The 20,789-nt window shown below is 49.0% G+C and overlaps 1 protein-coding gene across 10 annotated transcripts in view; it reads left to right on the forward strand.

Annotated features, from left to right (window-relative positions):
* LOC103003954 (anthrax toxin receptor-like) overlaps window positions 1-20,789 on the forward strand; it is a 40,153-nt gene that overhangs the window by 3,997 nt on the left and 15,367 nt on the right. For 4 of the 10 annotated variants that reach the window (XM_057531538.1, XM_057531546.1, XM_057531545.1 and 1 more), the window contains exons 1-7: window positions 7,302-8,501; window positions 11,254-11,335; window positions 11,441-11,474; window positions 12,382-12,461; window positions 12,539-12,607; window positions 12,946-13,023; window positions 13,122-13,182. In XM_057531538.1, the coding sequence (XP_057387521.1) occupies window positions 8,407-8,501; window positions 11,254-11,335; window positions 11,441-11,474; window positions 12,382-12,461; window positions 12,539-12,607; window positions 12,946-13,023; window positions 13,122-13,182 (499 nt within the window). In that variant the 5' untranslated portion in view covers window positions 7,302-8,406. The other 6 variants (XM_057531541.1, XM_057531543.1, XM_057531540.1 and 3 more) reach the window with 6 other exon arrangements.

A 20,789-nucleotide genomic window follows, 5' to 3' on the forward strand; every position in this document is an offset into this window, starting at 1 on the left:
TGAATTGGAGAATGGATACAGGCAGAAACAGGCATTTCACAAAGGAGAGAAAATGAATGACCTGAAATGTGTTGAATAGAAGACCAATCCCATCAGTAATGAGGGGAATGCAAATTAAGACCAAAACAGACGTTGAATCAATAGAAAAATATATAAAAATATGACAATAGCAAGTGTCATGAAGGATGTGAAGCAAGGAAAACCTAATAGGCTCTAGGGAGAAGTATACCAGATTTCATCAATTCCAAATATCATTTATTTAAGATATTCCATTATTTAAAATATCACTCAAACAACAAGAACTACAAAAATCACCAACACAATGCATTTTACCATTTGTAATTTTTGTATTTTCATTATACATATTGAAAGATCTATTTTAGACTTATTACAAATGACTTTTAGCATATATCACTCTTCTTTTGTGCATACAAAAGCCCCTGACTCCCCCCTGGGATTGTCAACAGGCAGGACACTGAGCAGAGCTGCAGGTCACAAAGTCACCATGCCAACCTTCCTGTCCATCATAAGGGACATCACAGGGAATTCTGCCTTCTTGGGGGTGGGGGCAGGCCGAGCAGGTAGTGGGCCATCCCCCAAGGCCAGCCACCTTTGCCTCTTCCGCCCTCAGGGCAGGTACAAGGGGAGGCTCACAGTGCCCCATCGTTGGAGAGCTGGAGGGGTGGAGGCTGTGGCCTGAGGTGGCCTGGAGTGGCCAGGGTCCAATGGGACTGTAGGTACAGCCAGGTAAATGGAGAGTGGCGGGCCCTGGATGCCCAGCCCTGGGCTCTTCCTGTTGCTGTTGCTGCCCCCTCCACTGCTGAGTGCAGGGAGCTTCCAGCATAGCATCCCGAACTGGAGAAATTTCCACCACCTTGACCTTGGCTGGAGAACCATTCACCGCTACCTCAGCCCAGACTGGAGAAGCTTCCACAGGGGCACCAGTCATCACAGGAGCAAAGCAAACAAGTTGTATGACTGCGATGGTGTCTTCGACCTCTACATCGTCTTGGATGCGTGAGTGGCCTTCCCATCTGGCCCCCGTGCTTCTCAAGGCACCACTGTCACCAAGGTTACTGATGGCAAGAAGTGGGCCGGGGGGATCCCAGGCTCTGAGAGAGGGGAGGCAAGGACAATCTTGGTCAGACCCAAGGAACAGACCTCTGTGGCCTCCTTGTTCCTGGACAGAAAGAAAGCCCCAGGCATTTATTTCCTGGGGCTCTTACTTCTGGAAAGGAAAAAGGTCACCATAAGGTTTCTAAATGGCTCTCAGTCTCTACATCAACTTGGCCTGGATCTGTGATCCGCATGCCCCTGAAACAGCTGGAGGGGCAGGCAATTGCTAGGCGCTGCCTTCTCAGCAGTTGTGAGAAGCTCACAGTGCGTTTGGGTTTCTTTTCTTTTCTTTCTTTCTTTCTTTTTTTTTTTTTTTTACCCAAATAACCTCTGTTTTTACTGGGCCCCAGAGAGATTGGTGTATCATCTGTTAGGCATTCTCATAGTGTCACTGCTTAGAAAGTCCTTTGCTTTGCTGGTTCTAACTGCTTTGCTGCTTTCTTTGACAACTTGGAGACCCACGTTACAATTTGTGTGCACTTTCAGAACAGTTTGGTCTGTCTGACTGTGGCCCTGGGAAACCTGTGCTGTGCATTAACTACCTTCTGGCCCTCAAAGAAGGAAAGGGAGGGGTGAATCCTCAGGCTGGAGAGATTGCCTTGGTTCCATTTTCAACTCCTCTGTGGGGCTGAGGATAAAGTTTACTTATTTAGTAGTAACAGTGGCATGACTCTTAATATCATTGAAATATTTTATGGTTTCCAAAGTCCATCACTGCACATCTGTCATCCTCAAAACAATCCTGGGAAGTAAAGTGGGAAGGTATATGCATATGCAATCTCCTGGAAAGAGGAACAGGCTCCTAGAGGTTGGATGAGGTATGACAGAAGCTGGTGGGGGTGACAGGACTGAATCCTGCTGGATTCTGCAAGTGGGAGGAGGAGCTGAGGGTGTCCAGGAAAGGGACCTACACACCCATTTCCCAGCCCCAGGCCATCAGAGAAGAGTAGACCTACAGCACAGCCATAGTGGGCCAGGCTAGGCTTGTCTGAAACCATAGCAAATTCCTCAGTTCCAGAAAAATAACATTGTCTCTCTGGGAACTGTGCTCACTCAGTCTGGTTATAGAAAGCCTTGCTGTCTTCGAAACCATCTTGATGAGAATATTTGGAGGTTGAGGACAAATTCCCTCCTGATGTCCGCTGCTACTCTTGGAGAGAGGGGAATAATGACCACTGAGGAGGCAGCCCCAGCTTTGCAGTCAGGCAGACTCCACTCATCAGTCATGCGGCCTAGGGCAAGTTGCCTCACCTCTCTCTGCCTCAGTGTCCCCATCTGTACAATGGGGACTTCATACCCACCTCACCAGGTTGTGGTGAGGATGAAGGGGAGTTTATATGGTTTGCCCAGCATGTGTCAGATGCAGTCGTGGAGGATGAGCATAAAATAAACTGCCAGGGAAGGCAGAGTCACACACCCTGGGAACTCCCCGGCACTGCAGGGGCCCCTGATCCAGCCCTGACTCCCTGGCTCACTCTCTCCACATGTGCCCTTTGTGGGGAGGTGGGGTGTGGGTCAGACACCTCTGCTGGTGGCACTCCCAAGCTTCTCTGGATCTTTCATCCATTAGCAAACAGTCTTATTCATTCTCTCATTCCCTTGTTCATCCACTCACTGAAATAATTACTGGAAAATGCTATATTCCATTCACTGTTTTGGGCAGTGGGGATAAGGCAGCAAACAAAACTTGAAAAAGTCCTCATCTCTTAGAGCTTTCATATTAGGAGACAAGAAATAAATAGATCAAAGAGGAAATATTGTGTTAGATGGGGATAAACACCAGGGGGAAAATCAGGACAGGAAGATGGGAAGTGCTGAGGTAGGGGCTGTTCTAGAGATGTGCTCAGGAAAGGCTATGCTGACAGACTGGGGCAGTGTGGGGGAGGCTTTGGTGATTTTTGAGCAGAGGAGGTGTGTGATTGGATCATGTTTAAAAGGGTCACAGTTGAAGGGCGCAAGAATAGAGCCTTCCAGGAGACCAGTGAGGGGCCTGGTGCAGGGATCCAGGGAGGAGATGATGGTGGTGTGGACCAGTAGGTATGGGTGGCAATGATGAGTGGACAGATTCTGGAGCTATTTTGAAATTAGAGGCCACAGGATTCCAGAGAGTGTGGATGGGGGGAAAGCCAGGTGTGTCCCTAGATTGGGGATAGGGGTAGGGGATGAAAGCAGTTTCATCACCATGTCTTCATCATTATGTGACTAAGTATTATTATCCCTATTTTACAGATGAGGCAAGGAGGTAGCTCAAGGCCTGGGGATGACCCACCGAAGCCTCCGTATAGAATACATGGATCCAGAATTTGAACTCTGGAATCTTAGTCTTTGTTTTCAACAGTTTGATTATAGTGTACCTTGATGTGGATCTTTTTATTTTATTGCATTTGGAGTTAGTTGAGATTCTTGGAATTGTACGATCATGTCTTTCATCTAATTTTGGACATTTTTGGATGTTATTTCTTCAAATAATGTTTCTGCTTCTTTTTCTTATTTGCTTCAAGAATTCACACCATATGTTTGTTGGTCTGCTTAAGCGTGTCCTACAGGTCCCTTAGACTCTGACCACTTTTATTCATTCTTTTTTCTTTATGCTCCCAACACTAAACAGTGGCAATTGTCCTATCCTCCACTTTGCTGATTCCTTGCTCTGCCTAGTAAAATTTGTTATTGAACCACCCTAATGAATTTTTCAATTTATTATTACACTTTCTGCTCCAAAATTTCTGCTTGGTTTTTTAATAATTTATGTTCTTGGTGATATTTACTTTCCTCATATATCATTATCCTGATTTCCTCTATTTCTTTGTCTTTATTTTCCTACCTCTGAGCATATTTAAGATGCTTTTAAGTGTTTGTCTAGTAAGTCTCATGCCTTGGCTTCTTCAGGAATGGTTTCTGTAATTTTATTTAGTTCCTTTGAATGAACAATGATCCTGTTTCTTTGTATGTTTCACTTTTTTTGTTGAAAATTAGGATTTTTATTACTATAATGTGGTATCTCTAGAAAGCAGAATTCACCACAGCTTACTGGGTTGTATTTGCTTTTATCTGTTAATGTAGACTTGTGTAGTAGTCCGTTTATTCTGCAACTTTTCCAAACTACTTTTGCAAAGAATATTCCTTGTTGTGTGAGATCACTGGAGTTTCTGTTCCCCTAACTCTTATTCACTGAATGTATTGACAGAGATTTCCCAAATGCCAGGATCTGAAACAAACATAAAACCGTTACAAAATTGTAAAAAGACATGGGGTGGCAGGGAGAGGCCACCTCTTCCATTCTTTGCAGAATGTTTCTTTGCTGGGACATTCCTTTAGCACTTAGCTAGACTACCACTGAGCCTAGGGATCAGCCTAAGGTGAAACTTAAGGTCTTCTCAAGACTTTCCTGAACTTTCTCCTGGCCTGAGCGTATGTGTCTGTTTTTAAATTCACCTATGCCCACAGCTGATTTTAAACATCCTAATTGACTCCAGCCAGGTAAGGAGAGTTTTACACAATAATTTGTAAGTAAGGTCGACACTGCTCCCTCTAGATCAAGGACAACCTGGGACTGGACCAGTGATCACGACCAAAACTGCCACCATGCCAGAGAAGGTGTGGGAGAAATGTGATGAAATATGCAACAAAACTCCTACCATTTTGAAAATAGCTATTTCTTGATTGCACATTTGCTTTATTGTTGTAATCTTTTTTTGTTTTCTAGGGCTCCTACAAAGTTGGTGCTGACAGCTTATGGTTGTTTGTTCAATGTCTCCATGGGGGAACGAGGGCTTAGATGTTCAGGTCTGCAGTTTTGGTGACATCATTCATGCTACAAGTTTCTGTTTGCAATTTTATTTTCACATTTGGGAGAAACTGAATGAACATAAATTTTAAACCAAACACTATTATTGTTCACAACAAAAATCTTGAGGCCCCTGACCCTTTCCTCCCCACTTTTGATCTCACTTCCCAGAGGCAAGCCACTTACAAATCTTCCAGATTTTTCTTCTGATAATATGACCGTGTTTCCAATGCTGTGCTTGTATCGACTGCTATTTCCTGCTTTTTGAGGTTTATACATTCTCTATTGAGTTCTTATTAGGGGAAGAGGAAAATTTAGCTTTCTGATAGCTCAGCTCCCCTGCATGATACTGCCGTAGCCACTTCCAATGTCCCAGCATAGTTATCTCACTAAGATGTTTTGGCCTCAAGCTTTAATATCAGAGATATCCTGAAATATTTGGTGACCCTCGTCTCTCCATTCTTATTTAAGAGTGGGCACTAAATCATGATTGAAGCTCTGTGTGCCAGAAGCCCATGTAGTTGCTCTGTTCCAAACTGTCTCCTTCCTGGGGACCTGAGGGTCCCTGTAGTATTTTCCACTGCCATGAGCACTCGTGTTCTTCTGCGTTCTAGAATTGAGACCTTCATTCACAATAATCACACACTGAAACCTTTTCCAGAGGAGGTGGGTGGGTTGAAGACTTTTGTTTCCTATATATCTCCTTTGGAAGATCCTCTTCAGTGGGGGAGAACACAGAGGAGAGGAGTAATGAGAAGGAAAGTGGAATGTGGTATGAATAGTTAGGAAAGGAGTTGCCACGCACTTAAGTATAGGAGCTCCTAAGGAAAAGTGTGTATTGTGGTTGGGTTGACGGAGTCTTATGCTTTGCCACCCACAGTTGTCACAGCAGTGTCTCCCACATCTGCCAAGTTCAGGGGGTAAATCATGGGGTTTGCAGCTAGTTCTGGGTTCAGGTCCATGGAAATTTTGGCAAATTCCTTGACCTGTGAGAGCCTTAGTTTTCTCATCTGTAAAATGGGAATAATGATATCATAGAACTGTTTTGGAATTGGAAATCATGCATGTAATGTGTCTGGTATATACGTACTCCATGAATGATAACCATAGTATTAGAATTATATATCCTTAGTGTACTAGCCATCTCTTGACAGTTCTAGATACAGCCAAGAGGAGGCAGAAGGAATGGTAGAGAGGAGAAGGATGCTTTTGGGTATATGGGAATTACACATATAAATATGACATTCAGGATGTTTATGGGCATGGTGATCACTGGAGGTGAAAGGAAGGAGCTCCTGGTGGTTCCTCAGACTTACAATCCGTATCAAAGACATGAGCCAACATTCACTGGGGAAGAGCCCAGAACAGGGCACCAGCCTCAGTTTCATCCCTACCATCTGCAGAACCTTGAAAAAACACTTAGCCAGTGAGACCCACATTTGCCCTCCGTAACCTGCACTAGTGCACACCTGCAGAGGCATGGGATTGAGCCCTGGCCAGTAGGGCACGTGGAAGTTCTTCCCACCTAGACAGAGGCACCATGAGGCTCCAACCCCCTTCAGCCTCCTCATTCTCCATTCAGGTTCTAAAGTCAGAGCCAATGGCAGTGAGAAACTGAAAGTAGGGATAGGAAGGTCCCACACCTTTCCCTGCTGGTGGGGTATGATGACACCAAGACAGCAGTGTCCCAGGCCTGGGTCTGTTCCTCCCCATGAGTGTTCCCAGAAAAGGCCTTCAGTGTCCAGAGTGGCTCAGCTCTGCAAGCTGATAAGAAAGTAGTGAAGTAAAATAGTCTGAGTAGCACATCCCTCTCCTGCCGGAGGCCAGGGCTCTTGTTGTGGTGTCAAAACTGGGGTACCAGGAGAGCAAACATATCAGAATTGCTTAGCCTTCTCCAACCACTGTATCCTCCCTTATTCCTTGTGTATCAGCCGTCCTGGTTTGCCACCCAAAGTCCCTCATCCCCAAGCACACGTCAGGTTGGTCACCCTCCCCACCACTCACACTGGTGAAAGTTACCACCAAGGTGATCCACTGAGCTTGCTGCGGGAGTGTGGCAGCCTTCAGCTACACGAGGTGGGGAAGAGTTGCCAAAGGGTCTGCTGGAAACGGGAGGCAGCAACTCTGCCCACCAGAAGGAGGTGCCTCATCCCTCTTAATTAAGTCTTCTTTGTTTTCAGGTCGGACAGCGTAAGCAGATCCTGGAATGACATTTGTGATTTAGTAGAAAAACTGTTGAAGAGGTTTACAAAGTAAGGCTGGTGTTTTCCTCTGACAGGCAGAGTACACAGCTCTTTACAATCGGTGGGCATGGGAGTCCTTTGGATCAGGAGCAGAGAGCCCAGGGCAGTGTTCTGAAGCAGAAAGAATTACCAATCACTGGTTGTATCAGGTGTCGACATCCTTCTTGGCTCCTGCCTGGGAATCAGGTTACAATGTGGAGGGCACAGTCTGTCTTTGAGGACCTCATAGATGAGGAAACAGGCAAATCAGTAACACATAGCTAAACACTGGGCTAAAGGGTGCCAGGGACCAAAAGAAAAGAACAAAGGAGTTACTTGCAACTTTAAGGAAAAAGCAAGTATTCTTAGGAAAAAAAAAACCAACAACACACAAGCATGACTTCCTAGAGACTGTGGAATTTTGAACTAAATCTTGAAGGATGAGGAAGGACAGGGTAACAGGAACCATCAAGGAGACTTCTTGTGCAGTTAGTGGTCTGTTTGGCTGGAAAGTGGGGTTACTTCAAGGGAGGGTTAGGAGATGAGGCTGAACAGGACAGCATGGGGCCAAGTCCATGGGGCTCATAATGCCAGGCCCTGGGGCTTATGATTTCCTGCTCTGAGCTATAGGGAGCTATAGATGATTCTAGGGCAGGGGTCTGACATGATCAAGGTTGTGCTCCAGGAGAAAAGTCTGATAATTATGGATTAAATGAGGTGGAACATGAACCAGGGGAAATGGGGAACCCAGCAAGAACCTACTGTAGCAATTTCACAAAAGATGAGAGTCAAGAGACCAGAAGACAGTGGGGGAAAGAGGGAAGGATGTATATGAATGGCTGCTGAGAGGTAGAACAATTTCCCTGAGATAAGAGGCGGGCAGGGAAGACAGGAGAGGAGGGAAGTGTGGGAAGGTCTAGAGAATTTTCCATTAGAAGAGAGGCCAGTGGAGAGGCCCTTATGCAGGAGTTTATAAGTGTCTGCCTTCTTGTGCGTGCAGGGAGCGTGTGCATATGCCTCTGTGTGTGCTGGTGTGTGTGTGTGAGACAGGGACTTTGGGGGTGTTGGGAGTGTAGGGACAGAACATGATACCATCTCAGCACTCACTTTCAGCAAGATCACACATCTTATAGGCCTCCGAATCCTTCACAAAAGGAATGAAACTTCCAGGATTCGAGAAATGCACAACAAAGCAAAAGAGTTGGGGTGGAAGGAGGGAAATTGACATGCACACCTCCCTGGCTGCTCATTGATGTTCATTTTGACCAGTGTGCATGGCTTCTTATGAGCCCATGCTTCCTCCCCAGCCCTAACCTGCGGATGTCCCTCATCACCTACTCCTCATACGGCAACGTTGTCCTAAAGCTCACCTCAGACAGGTAAGTGCCATTTTAAACCCCCAAGGCAGGCCTGGTGGGCAGGGTAACAGAGAGACACAGGCAGCTGACAGTTGCCACTGGGAGCAGGCTGGGCCGTCCCGGGCTCCCCTCATTGTCCACTCTGACCCCCAGCCCCGGCTCCATGGCTCCCACTGACCCCTGGCTGCGCTGGCCCTGGCAGACCCCGTGCTGCTAGACCATCTCCGCCCCCTCTAAGCCCTGCCCTCCACCTGTCCTGTGTCCTCTCAGCGCTCTTCTCTTTTCTGAGAACTGGCTCACTGCAAGGACTCCTGGGATCTGGTGGAGCAGATGTGTGGGCCCTTTGTGAACACTGGCCTGTGTTGGGCACCTGCTCTGTGTGTCACTCTCTGCTCTGGGCCAGTGGGGGAAGAGGGGAGGCACAGTCAGAACCAGGAGGCAGGGATGGGCAGTGCTGAAGTGCTGGAGCTTCAGTGGAGGGGAGCTTGGTCCCTTGGTGGGTCTGAGACAAGGGAGCCCATGAGTGTGGGCTGGGGTGCAGGAGGGAAGCATGACACACCAGCATCTTAGGTGGACCATTCGGTGGGCCCAGCGATGTGCCCAAAGCCCTGGAGGTGGGAAGATATGGAGCTCCTGAGTAGCCGGGAGGTTAAGATACCCGTGACGCAAATGATCGGAACCCAGGGAGTGTGTTGGTGCCAGTGCGTGGACACAGCACTCCCCATGCCTGGCTCCCAGGAGAAGCAGGGGCTGTGCTTCCTGTTTAGTGAGTTAGGGGAAGGCATGGTTTGTGCATGTTTGAGTTTAGAAGAGAGAGACCAGAGTGGGTTTGAAGTGGGAGAAAGAAAGTCCATGGGAAGGGATACTGGCAGGTGGCAGAGAGAGGCGGGGGCGGGCGGGGGCCTCTGGGGAAGGAGCTGCCTGTCGGGGAGAGGAGGACCACTGCCTCCTCCAAGGCAGGGGCCTCAAGACCCAGACTGAGGGAGGTTTGGCGAGGCTCATGGAGGGCATCCCTGGTCCTCTCTGGAGAGTGTAGGAGAGGAAGTCTTCCATGACAGAGGGTTCAGGAGAGGGAGTGGGGCTCAAGGGAGAGGAGAAGATATGAAATCCTCTATGTGTGTATGTTGGAATGGGGGGATACATATCTAGGAGGACAGCTCAAAATCAACCATGGCCCTGATGCTTCCAGCTCGGGAGGAGCCCACAGAATCTTGCTGAGAGCAAGGCTCAGCCCGGGATTGGGCATTCCCAGAACTCCCTAGGAGTTTAGGAGGGTGTGGCAGAGGGCTGGGGTGGGTCCTGGTGTACGGGGTGCGTCCAGCAGTGGCCGATGGAATCTGATACGAGGGGTGACTCTGGTGGGTCTGCAGAGCGTGTCGGCCAGGAATGGGACCAGGGATGGTGCTTTCTGAGCCCTGCCACTAGGGGGAGCAGGCTGAGGATGGCGCGGTCCACGCAGGGCTTGCTCTGGGTGCTGGAGAAGCCAGACGGCACAGGGCTGGGAAGCCCCAGGGGTGATGGCAGGGGTGGGTGAGAACTGGGAAGAGGTGGAAGGGGCTCTTATGGTATGAGAGGGGTATTTTAAGAGCAGGAGGGATTGGTGAGGGTGCTGGGAGCCTGGTGTCCCTGTATGAGAAGAGCTGGGAGGGCAGCACTAGGGAGAGCCACTCAGGTGAGAACTTTGCCTGGTGACTTGAGTCCTGGACAGGAGGCTGGGGAGGGCTGAGCGTTTCAGGATATTGCGAGGTGCGAACGACAAAACTGAAATCTTCCCCAAAGCGCCAAGACCTGTATTTATGCTAGACTAGGCAAGGCCTGCTTTGGCCTGCCCTGGCCATTGGTCCCAGGTCTCCTCTCCTCCTGAACTGGATTGAGTAGGTCTGGGGCTCTCATATCTCACCACACATGAGCATCGCTTCTGTCCACAATGAGAAATCAGCCTTCAGGGACCACATTCTCCTTAGACTTGCTGTGACTGCTCAGCCCATCACCCTGGATTAGCCTGAACCTAAGCCCCAGCCCTGGTGTGTCCCAGTCCCATCCCCTGCTATCTGCTTTAACAGAGGCTGACAGCCCATCCCCATGGCAGCCTGGGGTCACTGCTCTTCCTCTCACATGGACAGGCCTCAGGCCTCTTTTGCAGCTTGTGGTCTCTTTCTTCAGGAGCACATGAAGCCCAGGAGCCCTAGACTCTTAACGGAGCATCCTGACTACTTCCTTCAGTACCGATCCAGAAGGGGAAGTGGCTTGGAGGGACCAAGTCCACCTCAGGAGTCTGTGGCAGGGGAGGAGGGGACAGGGCAGGGGTATCAGCAGAGTGACCTTTCCAAACTCAGCCTTGCCTGTTGGAAGGTGACGTGCCCTCACCAGGGACCCCTTAGGTGCCAGCAGTACCGCCAGTCACATTGGGGGTGCTGGATTCACAGGTGCACATCCATGGGTGCTCCCCCCTCACCACGGACGGTCAAGGCAGGGCCCTTGCTGAGTCCCCTGAGGTCTGCATGCCTGAGACAGGGATGAGCACATTGAAAGCCAGGCCCCACCCATGGGGCCAGCAAAGCAGCATCCTCCACACCCACTGAATGGGAGACAGAGAAGCGTTGACCAAGGCCTGTCAGTGTCAAAGACACAGGCAGAAGGGTCACAGGGTGGCTAGTGTCTTCTCTTGTCCAGGGAGGTCTGCACAGGGCAGAATGGCACCAGGACAGCTGGAGCTGTTTTATAGCAATCAACCCTCATTGCTCCTCAACCCTCTTTTCTGATTTGTTTTCAGAAATGAGCTAAAACGTGGTCTTAAAAGACTTCGGGATGTAGTGCCCTCAGGACCCAGAAACATGCAGGCAGGATTGAGAAAGGTACAGACTCTACGGCTAAGGGAATTTACTCTGCTTTGTCGAGTTCTTAAAGAATTATTGGGTCATCTCACTGCCCTCCCCCAACATTCCTTCATTTTGTTGCAGGCAAATGAGCAGATTTCGAGAGTTTTCTACAATAGTAAGTTGCCTGCTGACGTCACTGTGCTCAGGTGGGACAGAGCCAGGCGCGGGCCTCAGCGAGGGCTGGTGCAGACCCCCTCGGCCAATTCCTAGCACTGACCCTCGGAACGAGTCCCTTGCCCTCTCTGTGCTGCAGGTTCCTCCTCTGCGCAGTGAGGATGAAAACCACCCCCAGGGATGCTTCCGAGAACCACATGGCATCATGCATTACGTTCCTGGTTCTTACTAGATATCAAGTGCTTGACCTATGGTTGGGCTGCATGAAAAAGAAAAGAGAACTTCCAGGGATGGCGAGCAGACGGGGTTCAGTTTAGGGAACAGAGACCTTGGCGTCCCCCTGGCTGCCCACACTTTGTCCACCACAGTTCTGGCTCTGCCTCCTTTCCCTTGAGCCTCTTCCCTCTGGTTGACTCTCATCCTGTGACTGTGCCTCCGACTGTGGCAATGGCTGTACTTGGCCCAGACCACCTGCATCTAGACTGTAGGGTTGCAGCCCTTGTCAGGAAAGATGCATAGGCTGCTGGGGAAAGGCGGGGAGCTGGGCGGGGGCTGCTGCCCAAGCACCTTGACAGTCATTCTGGTTGCTCCTCTCTGTGCTCACCTGAGAGGCTTGTCCTCGTCCAGTGAAGTAGCTGCAGTTGCCTTTCAGGGCAAAGGCTGTGCCACCTGCCCATAGTGAGGGTCCACTAGGAAGGGCTCTGATCTGGTCTCAGGCTCTTCCTCTGTCAAGTGGGCCCTGGGCTGAGGCCCCTTCTCCCTCCAGGCGTTCTGGGTAGTGGGTGCTCCGGTCAAGGTGGCCTCTCCCCAGGAGGGGGAGGTGTGGGAGCAGAGCTGTGGGCCCGGCAGCCTGAGGCAGGTCACTCCAGGTGCCTTGCTGACCAGGCCACTCCCTCCTTCTTCTGCAGACAGGAAAGCTGCCAGCCTAGTTTATGCTCTGACCGCTGGACCACTGCTGCCATCGACATTAGGGGATGCTAAGAATGAAGTGAGTCTAGTCCATCATTAACAGCTCTGTGCCTCATGTATTTGTGTATTTTATACTCAAAATCTTTCTTCTGTTAGGCCAGCAGGCTTCGGAATATGAAGACCAAGGTTTACTGCCTGGGTGTAAAAGACTATCAGAGAGACCAGGTAATTCAGAACAGGTAACCAGGTGCCACTCTTGAGCCCAGTTGGAGAATGCTTTCAAAGGCAGTTGTCCCATGGTCCCCCAGAGGATGGCCCTCTACCCGTCCCAAGTGTTTGGACAACAGGTAGCCACAGCAGATGAATAGCCAGTGTTGTGTAAAGCTACACACCATCGATGTGGGTGGAGGAACTTTCCACTTGCCAAGGGTGGGCTGCTGGCAGATGCCAGGGTGTGGCCATTGGAGTCCAACATGGCAAGAGGCAAGAGCCTGTCTTCTTGGATAGGATCTGCTGTGTCCTCAACCCCTGGCTGTGTGCCAACCATCTCCTCTTCCTTGTAGCTGATTCAAATTGTAGAAGGAAAGACCCACATGTATGATGTGCCCAAATCCAGTGATAAGGAAGGCTTTATTATATCGGTGAGTGTGGGCTAAATGTGAGAAGGGGGATGGGTGGCTTCTCACCATGGTCACGCCTGCCTCTCTCTCTGACCCTGCCACCCATCTGTCTGTTCCAGCTCGTGGGAAATTCCTGTAAGGAAGTTATGGGTGGGGACACATTCTATGCCTGTGTAAGAGGTACGTGCTGGAATCACTGTTCTAGACTGAATGGCATTTGTGCATGTGTGGAGTGAATGTGCCTGAGTGTGTCTGTTTGAGGATGGTGTGTGTGTGTGTGTTTGGTGTGTGAAGTGTGCATGCATGGGGTGTTTTTACAGAAATATGTCGGGTATGTTATCGTGCGTTAAGTATATAAGTAAGTGTGTGTTTGTATGAGGCATGTCTGCCACAGATTGTGGTGTGGATATTGTGTGTAATTACATTTTCTTCCAGTTTTATTGAGATATACTTGACATACAGCTCTGTGTAAATTGAAGGTATACCACAAAATGACTTGACATACATATGTTAGGAAATAACTACCCCAGTAAGTTTAGTGTAATTGCCTTTTTAAAACTCAAAACCAAAAGCTTTATTTAGACATGAGAAAAATAAAGGACAGAGTGCCTCATCCTGTTAAGAAAAAAAAGAAATAAGAAAAGATATTTTTAAACCCTGAACGGAACACTAGCAAATGAAGTCCAACAATATATGAAAAGGACAATACCTCAACACTAATTAAGGATCACCTCAGATATGCAAGTCTGATCAGTATTTAAAATACCAGTGTAGGGACTTCCCTGGTGGGCCAGTGGGTAAGACTCTGCACTCCCAACACAGGGGGCCCGGGTTCAATCCCTGGTCGGGGAACTAGATCCCACATGCATGCCACAACGAAGATCCCGCATGCCGCAACTAAGACCTGGTGCAGCCAAAATAAATAAATAAATCTTTTAAATAAATAAATAAAATATCAGTGTAATTTACCACATTAGCAAAATGGAGAAGGAAAACATGATTATTTCAATGGATGAAAAAAAGAATGGGACAAAGTTCAAGTCCAGCATCATAAGAGGAACACAGCCTGACAAAGGCATCCACACAAATATAGCCAACGCTACACCCAGTGGTTCAATGGAGTCAGCCTCTCCCTGAGGTCTGGAACTTGACAAGGATGCCCTCTCTCCCCCGGAAGGGTCCCTGCATCAGTGTGGGGAGGATCCTGTGCAGTTGCTTTTCTGGTAGAAGCCCTCTCTCTCAGTGAGCTCTGTGCGTGCCGGCTCGTACGTCCACATCACTGGGATTTGTGGAGCTGAGGTGGGTGGATAAGCACACGCTCCCACTGGTAACAGCACACAGCTGGATGCAGCTGGACGCAGACCCAGGAAGCTGGTCCTGGCCGCGGTGCTCTGAACTGCAAGGTTACAGTGCAATAGGCCATGGGGTCACACAGAGCAGTGTTTATATCCGAGCTCTGCTGCCCACGGGCACGAAACCAGCGCAAAATGCTGAGTATCTGCGAGCTCCACTTTTGTCGCCAAGAAGTAGGAACAGCAACACCCACTATCAGATCTGCAGGGAGACGTAGATGCAGTGGAGCTCACAGTGACTGGCACAGGACCTAGGAGCTGGCAGCCCTCACCAACAGGAGCTGGCACTAACACTTCCATCACTGACCCCTGGTGCTGCCCCCACCCCCGGGCTGAGCCCAAGGTGGGGAGGGAAGTGGTTAAGGAACATCCAGGATGAAAGTGTCTCCAGCTGAGCCCGCTGTGGGTGGCAGCTGTGTGACTCCTCCTGAAGCCCACACTGTGACCTGCAGTGCGAAGTGGGGACATGGGTCACTGCTTCTCTGGTGTCACGTCTGAGCCGTGCAGCACCCTGACAGCTTCAATTCTCTGATTATGTCCCTGGGACATACACAGGCCTGTCAAACCATAGAGGAAGATGCCCATTGTCATTCATGCCCTGTGGTGGCCCAGCTGAGGTGACAGGTGCCCATTGCACACCCTCTGCAAGCGTGGCCCAGCAGTGCTGCTCTGACCTTTACAGCTGCTGTCATCTTGTCAAAAGCTGCCACACAGCATGACTGTCACTTGGAGGGAAAGCTCAAGGCAGGAACCTGGACCCCAAATAAAGTAGAAGAAGCTGTTCATCAGGCTGTCCTTCTGAATAAGTCAGTGGGCTGGGTGTGAGGAAGCCGGGAGTGGGGAGGCCCTCTTCAGTCTCTCGGCCTCCCTCCAGGACTAGGCAGAGGCCTCTGCTGGCCTCCCTGCCTCCAGGCATGTGCTCCAGCCCATCCTCTTCACAGGGTCTGAGGGGCAGAGAAGGCCACTTCCCTACCCCAGCCTGACCATGGAGGCTGAGGCCCCCGAGCCAGACAACCAGACCCTCCAAGGTCCATCCTCTGCTCTAAGCCCACCTGCTGCAGAGGCTGGGGCCTGGGGGGACTGGGCTCCCTGCAAAACCTTCCTCAGCTTTACAGGGTCCAGCCCACCCAGCCTTTGAGACTTCACTCTCAGAGTGCCTCAACCCCGAAGTCTTTCCTGGTCAGCTTGCCCCATGGCTTCCCACAGCCTTTGCTCTGTTCCTGTCATTAGTCACTTGTCACCCAGTAGGAACCATGACTTCTGCCTCACTGTGTCCATGGCTTTATTTTTAAATTTTTATCATTCACCTCATATTTTTCTTCCTACCTTTTATTATGGAAATTTTCAAAACAACAGCAAAGTGGAAACAATTGTACAATGGACACCCCTCTCTCCATTACCTGGATTTACAATTTATATCTGACAACATTTCTCTTATCATTTATCACAGGGCTACCTCACCTCCAAACCCTTCACTGTGCATATCTTTACCTGGTAACGATTTTTGTTGAGTTCTCTTTTTGAAATGCAGCAAACAAGTGCATCATTTGCCGAGTTCTGACAAATGCACACACCTGTGTAATCCCCAACCCTGTGAAGGCTCAGACACTACATTTGCCCCCAGAAAGTCCCCTCAGCTCCCTTCCCAGGCAATCCCTGCCCCACCCCCTGGAGGCAGCTACTCCCTGATTTCTTCCTCCACAGGCTAGTTTGCTGCTTTAGAACCTCTCCTCAGGGACTCACAGGGGGTGAGCGCAGGGCCTGGCCTGGGGCACTCGGCACCGTGGTTTGGGGATTCATCCCTCCTGTGTGTTGCTGGGTTGGCCCAGGGCTTGGACCCCAGAGGCAGGCTGGAGGCGGCACCTGGTCACTCCTTTTCCTGTATGTGACTGGGCCAGAGTGAGTGTGTGCAAGAAGCCCAGCAGGTGGGTCCCAGCAGTGGTGGCCATAGGAGGACACAGTGCAGAGCAGGGCTTCCCTCTGAGGCCCGGCATCCAGCTCTGCGTCTCGGCCAGAGACCCTCTGGGGGGGTGGAGGGGGCAGGTTGTGCGGGGCAGGAGGACCTGCAGGATGAAGGCAGGACACACTGCGCAGACGGGGACACTCCTGCAACCAGCCTGGGTCCAGGCTGTCCTCCCACCGTGATAAGGTCCCCCTTGTCCCATCCTACTCTCTCCAGAGATAACAACCACAAAGAGTTCAGCTTTTATATGTAAAGACCTACCTAAGTGTACTTTACAAGGATATTTTTACATTAATGGATCATACAGTACATAGTACTTTCCAGCCATCTACATAGTATTCCATTGCATGGATGGAACAATTCATTTCATTAGTCTCCCTTGATCAATATACAGATTGTTCCTAGTAAGTTGATACTACAACTCACATTGTAGGGACTGTCCGGATGCTTACTCCTCTTGGGTCAGAATATCCCTGGGATCAAGACCAGAAGTAGAATTGCTGCCTTAAAGGGACACCCTGGTCACAGTTGGTCAGTGTCCAGTTTCTCTCAAAGTGACTGTCCCAAGCAGCATGTCGTGCTCCCAGACCCGCCCGCCCCAGGGCAGGTCACGTCCACCTGTGCGCCCGTGTCAGTCTCATGCAGGTCAGATGCCCTCTTCATGCTCATCTCCATTCGGGTTTCTCAGGGAGATGCCTGCCTTCCCAGTAACTCTCTCTAGAGGCCCCGGATGACCTGGTGTATAATTTTCTTCCAGAGAGAAAGCTCTCTGTTCCAGAAAGGATCAGTATCCCACGGGCTGTTGGTCCTTCTGCCTCTGATGGGCAGCGGCACTGTACATGGGAAATACAGCCCTGCAAGCTGATTTTAGTCCTTCGTGCAACTTCATTTTCATCCTCTGGTTGTAACTGTTGGAGGAATTGGTTATGGGGTGTTGGGAAACAGAAGAGGCTGCTACCTGGACAAAGAAAATTCCTTTATTTTGAAGTCTCTTCTGCTCAAAAATCTGAAACCATCACCCTGCCTTCCACTTTGGAGACTTGCCGGAGTCCAGAAGCCCCCCTTTGGGAGCGGCAGTGCCTGGGGCACAGGGGGCTCTGCTGCAAAGGTGAAGCAGCACGCAAGCGGGGCTGAGGGCAGCAGGAGACACAAGGAGGAAGGAGGGTGTCCAGGCGGAGGGCAGCGTGCGCTGCTCCTGAGGACGCGGCATGGGCTGTGCGCTGGGCTGTCAGATGGCCCTGCCCTCGGCTGCCGCCCTCCTTCCTGTCAGCTACGTGGAAGAGGAGAGTGCGTCCAATCTTCACCATAAGGCTGGGACTGGCCATGTCCCTAATCGGGGCTTTCTGGTTCCAACTCACAGCCCAGTGAGCTGAAAAACCACATATCAGGGTATCAGGACGTGTCCCCGGAGAGCAGGGTGATAGATGTTTGGAATTAAGACAGGAGTGGAGGAGGTGTAAGTGGGTGCTGGATTGGGTTCTCGAGATCAGATCCTGGCCCTGAACCTGCCAGGGGTTGGGGGGTACCTCCTGCCCTATCTTAGCTCCAATTTCCCTCTCTGTAAAACTGGAATAGTAGATCATGCCTAGCTCATGTGTTTGGGAGATTTAATGGAGGAAGTGTAAAGATTGATTGGCGCACAGTAGATGCTTGCTTGTTAGGAATGTCATTTTGGATGAACACGGGGTACATGCCTTGGCCTGGCACAGATTTGCCCATTTCTGGTTCCTCTTGGCTTTTTGCTTGTGGCAGGAAGGCTATACTGGCTCTTTTTGCCTCATCTAGAGCCTGACCTCTCCATATTCAGGCAGCTGAGGTTTCCCTTCTCTGCCTGTATCTACTTACAATATGGTTTATTAGTTTAGAGTTATGCTTCTTTGCAAAAAATAATCCTAAAGTGTAAATTGCAATAATCCTAAAGTGTAAATTGTAAATCCTAAAATGTAAATTGCAAAAATAATCCTAAAGTGAGACTAAGGGGCAGCAGCCCTGCTCAGGGTGGACCAAGTTGTGCTGGCAAAGGTGCGTACGCAGGATACAGTCCCAACTGCTTTTTCCAGGACAAATACGGATTCCCGTGTCACAGTGAGCAGGGCCTTTATGAAGTGTGAGCAGTGAGGGTGCAGCCTGGCAGATTTGGGTTCAGAAGCAGCATTGTGCTGTTGGCCACTGGGCATGGCATGGGGTGTGTCACTTAGGGAAATCAAGGCTGCCCTGAGTGGGCCACACGTCTGATTTCTTAGCACAAGGTAATCAGCTCACCTTCCTTGCTCTTTTTCCAAACCTCAGTGCTCTCCCCACTCTCCCAGGTACTTAGGCTCTTCCAAGGGTAGGGTCACTGCCGTCAGGTGCCCTTGGAGGCCAGGCAAATACCACGAGTAAGAGGAGTGGGCCAAGCCAAGCCAAGGACGATTGGCTGCAGTGAGAGGGGTCCTGGAGGGAAGTTGGTTGCTGGACCATTATGGAGCTTTCTGATCCGAGAAGGGCAGTGGCCTCTAGCCCAGTCAATGGTCGCCCTGCAGAAATACAAATCCACTGATGCCAGATGTTCCCACTTTTCCAAAGAAGCTAGTAATCTGGATTATTATCCAGATTACTAGCAGACTATTACTTTTTTTGAAAATTTTAAAAATTATTTTTTATATTGAGGTGTAGTGATTTACAGTATTAGTTTCAGGTGTATAACATATGGATTCAAAAATGTTATGGCTCATACTCCATTTAAATTTATTATAAAATATTGGCTATATTCCCTGTGAAGTACAATATATCTTGTAGATCATTCATTTTACACATAGTAGTTTGTACTTCTTAATCCCCTACCCCTATCTGGTCACTCTCCCCTTCCCTTTCCCCATTGGTAACCACTAGTTTGTTCTCTTTATCTGTGAGTCTGTTTCTGTTTTGTTATATTCATTTTTGTTTTATTTTATTTTATTTTATTTTTAATTAATTAATTAATTAATTAATTTATGGCTGTGTTGGGTCTTCGTTTCTATGCGAGGGCTCTCTCCAGTTACGGCAAGTGGGGGCCACTCTTCATCTTCATCGCGGTGCGCGGGCCTCTCACCATCGCGGCCTCTCCTGCTGCGGAGCACAAGCTCCAGACGCGCAGGCTCAGTAATTGTGGCTCACGGGCCCAGCCGCTCCGTGGCATGTGGGATCCCCCCAGACCAGGGCTCGAACCCGTGTCCCCTGCATTGGCAGGCAGACTCTCAACCACTGCGCCACCTGGGAAGCCCTGTTTTATTTTTTTTAGATTCCACATATAAGTGATAACATACAATATTTATCTTTCCCTGTCTGACTTATTTCACTAAGCATAGTACCTTCCAACTCCATCCATGTTGTTACAAATGGCAAAATTTCATTTTTTTATGGTTGAGTAATATTCCATACTGTGTAATATTCCACACATATATACATATATATCACATCTTCTTTATCCATTCATCTGTTGATGGACATTTGGGTTGCTTCCATGTCTTAGCTATTGTAAATAGTGCTGCTATGAACATTGGGTTGCATGTATCTTTTTTTTTTAATATCTATTTATTTATTTATTTGGCTGCATCAGGTCTTAGTTGCAGCACACGGGCTTCTCTCTAGTTGTGGCACGTGGGCTCTAGAGTGCACAGGCTCAGTAGTTGTGGCACACAGGCTCTCGAGTTGTGGCGTGCAGGCTCTAGAGTGCGTGGGCTTAGTTGCCCCATGGCATGTGGGATCTTAGTTCCCCAACCAAGGATCAAACCTGCGTCCCCTGCATTGGAAGGCGGATTCTTAGCCACTGGACCACCAGGGAAGTCCTGCATGTATCTTTTTGAATTAGAGTTTTCTCTGGATATATGCCCAGGAGTGGGATTGCTGGATCATATGATAACTCTATTTTTAGTTTTTTAAGGAACCTCCATAGTGGTTATACCAACTTACATTCCCACCAAAAGTGTGCAAGGGTTCCCTTTTCTCCACATCCTGGCCAACATTTGTTATTTGTGGTCTTTTTGATTATAGCCATTCTGAGAGGTGAGAAGTGATATCTCATTGGGGTTTTGATTTGCATTTTTCTGATGATCAGTAATGTTGACCACCTTTTCATGTACCTGTTGTCCATCAGTATGTCTTCTTGGGATAAAAAATGTTTATATAGGTCTTCTGCCCATTCTGTAATCAGGTTCTACATTTTTTTGATATTGAGGTGTATTCCCTGTTTATATATTTTGGATAATAACCCCTTATCTGTCATATCACTTACAAATATTTTCTCCCATTCATTAAGTTGTCTTTTCATTTTGTTGATGACTTCTTTTGCTGTGCAAAAGCTTTTAAGTTTAATAAGGTCCCATTTGTTTATTTTTGGTTTTGTTTCCCTTTCTTTAGGAGACAAATCAAAAACATAGGGTTACAATTTATGACAAAGGGTGTTCTGCCTCCTTTCCTTTCTAGGAGTATTATGGCTTCCAGACATATATTTA

Source organism: Balaenoptera acutorostrata, chromosome 16 (genome assembly GCF_949987535.1).
Source record: "Balaenoptera acutorostrata chromosome 16, mBalAcu1.1, whole genome shotgun sequence".
NCBI lineage: Eukaryota > Metazoa > Chordata > Mammalia > Artiodactyla > Balaenopteridae > Balaenoptera > Balaenoptera acutorostrata.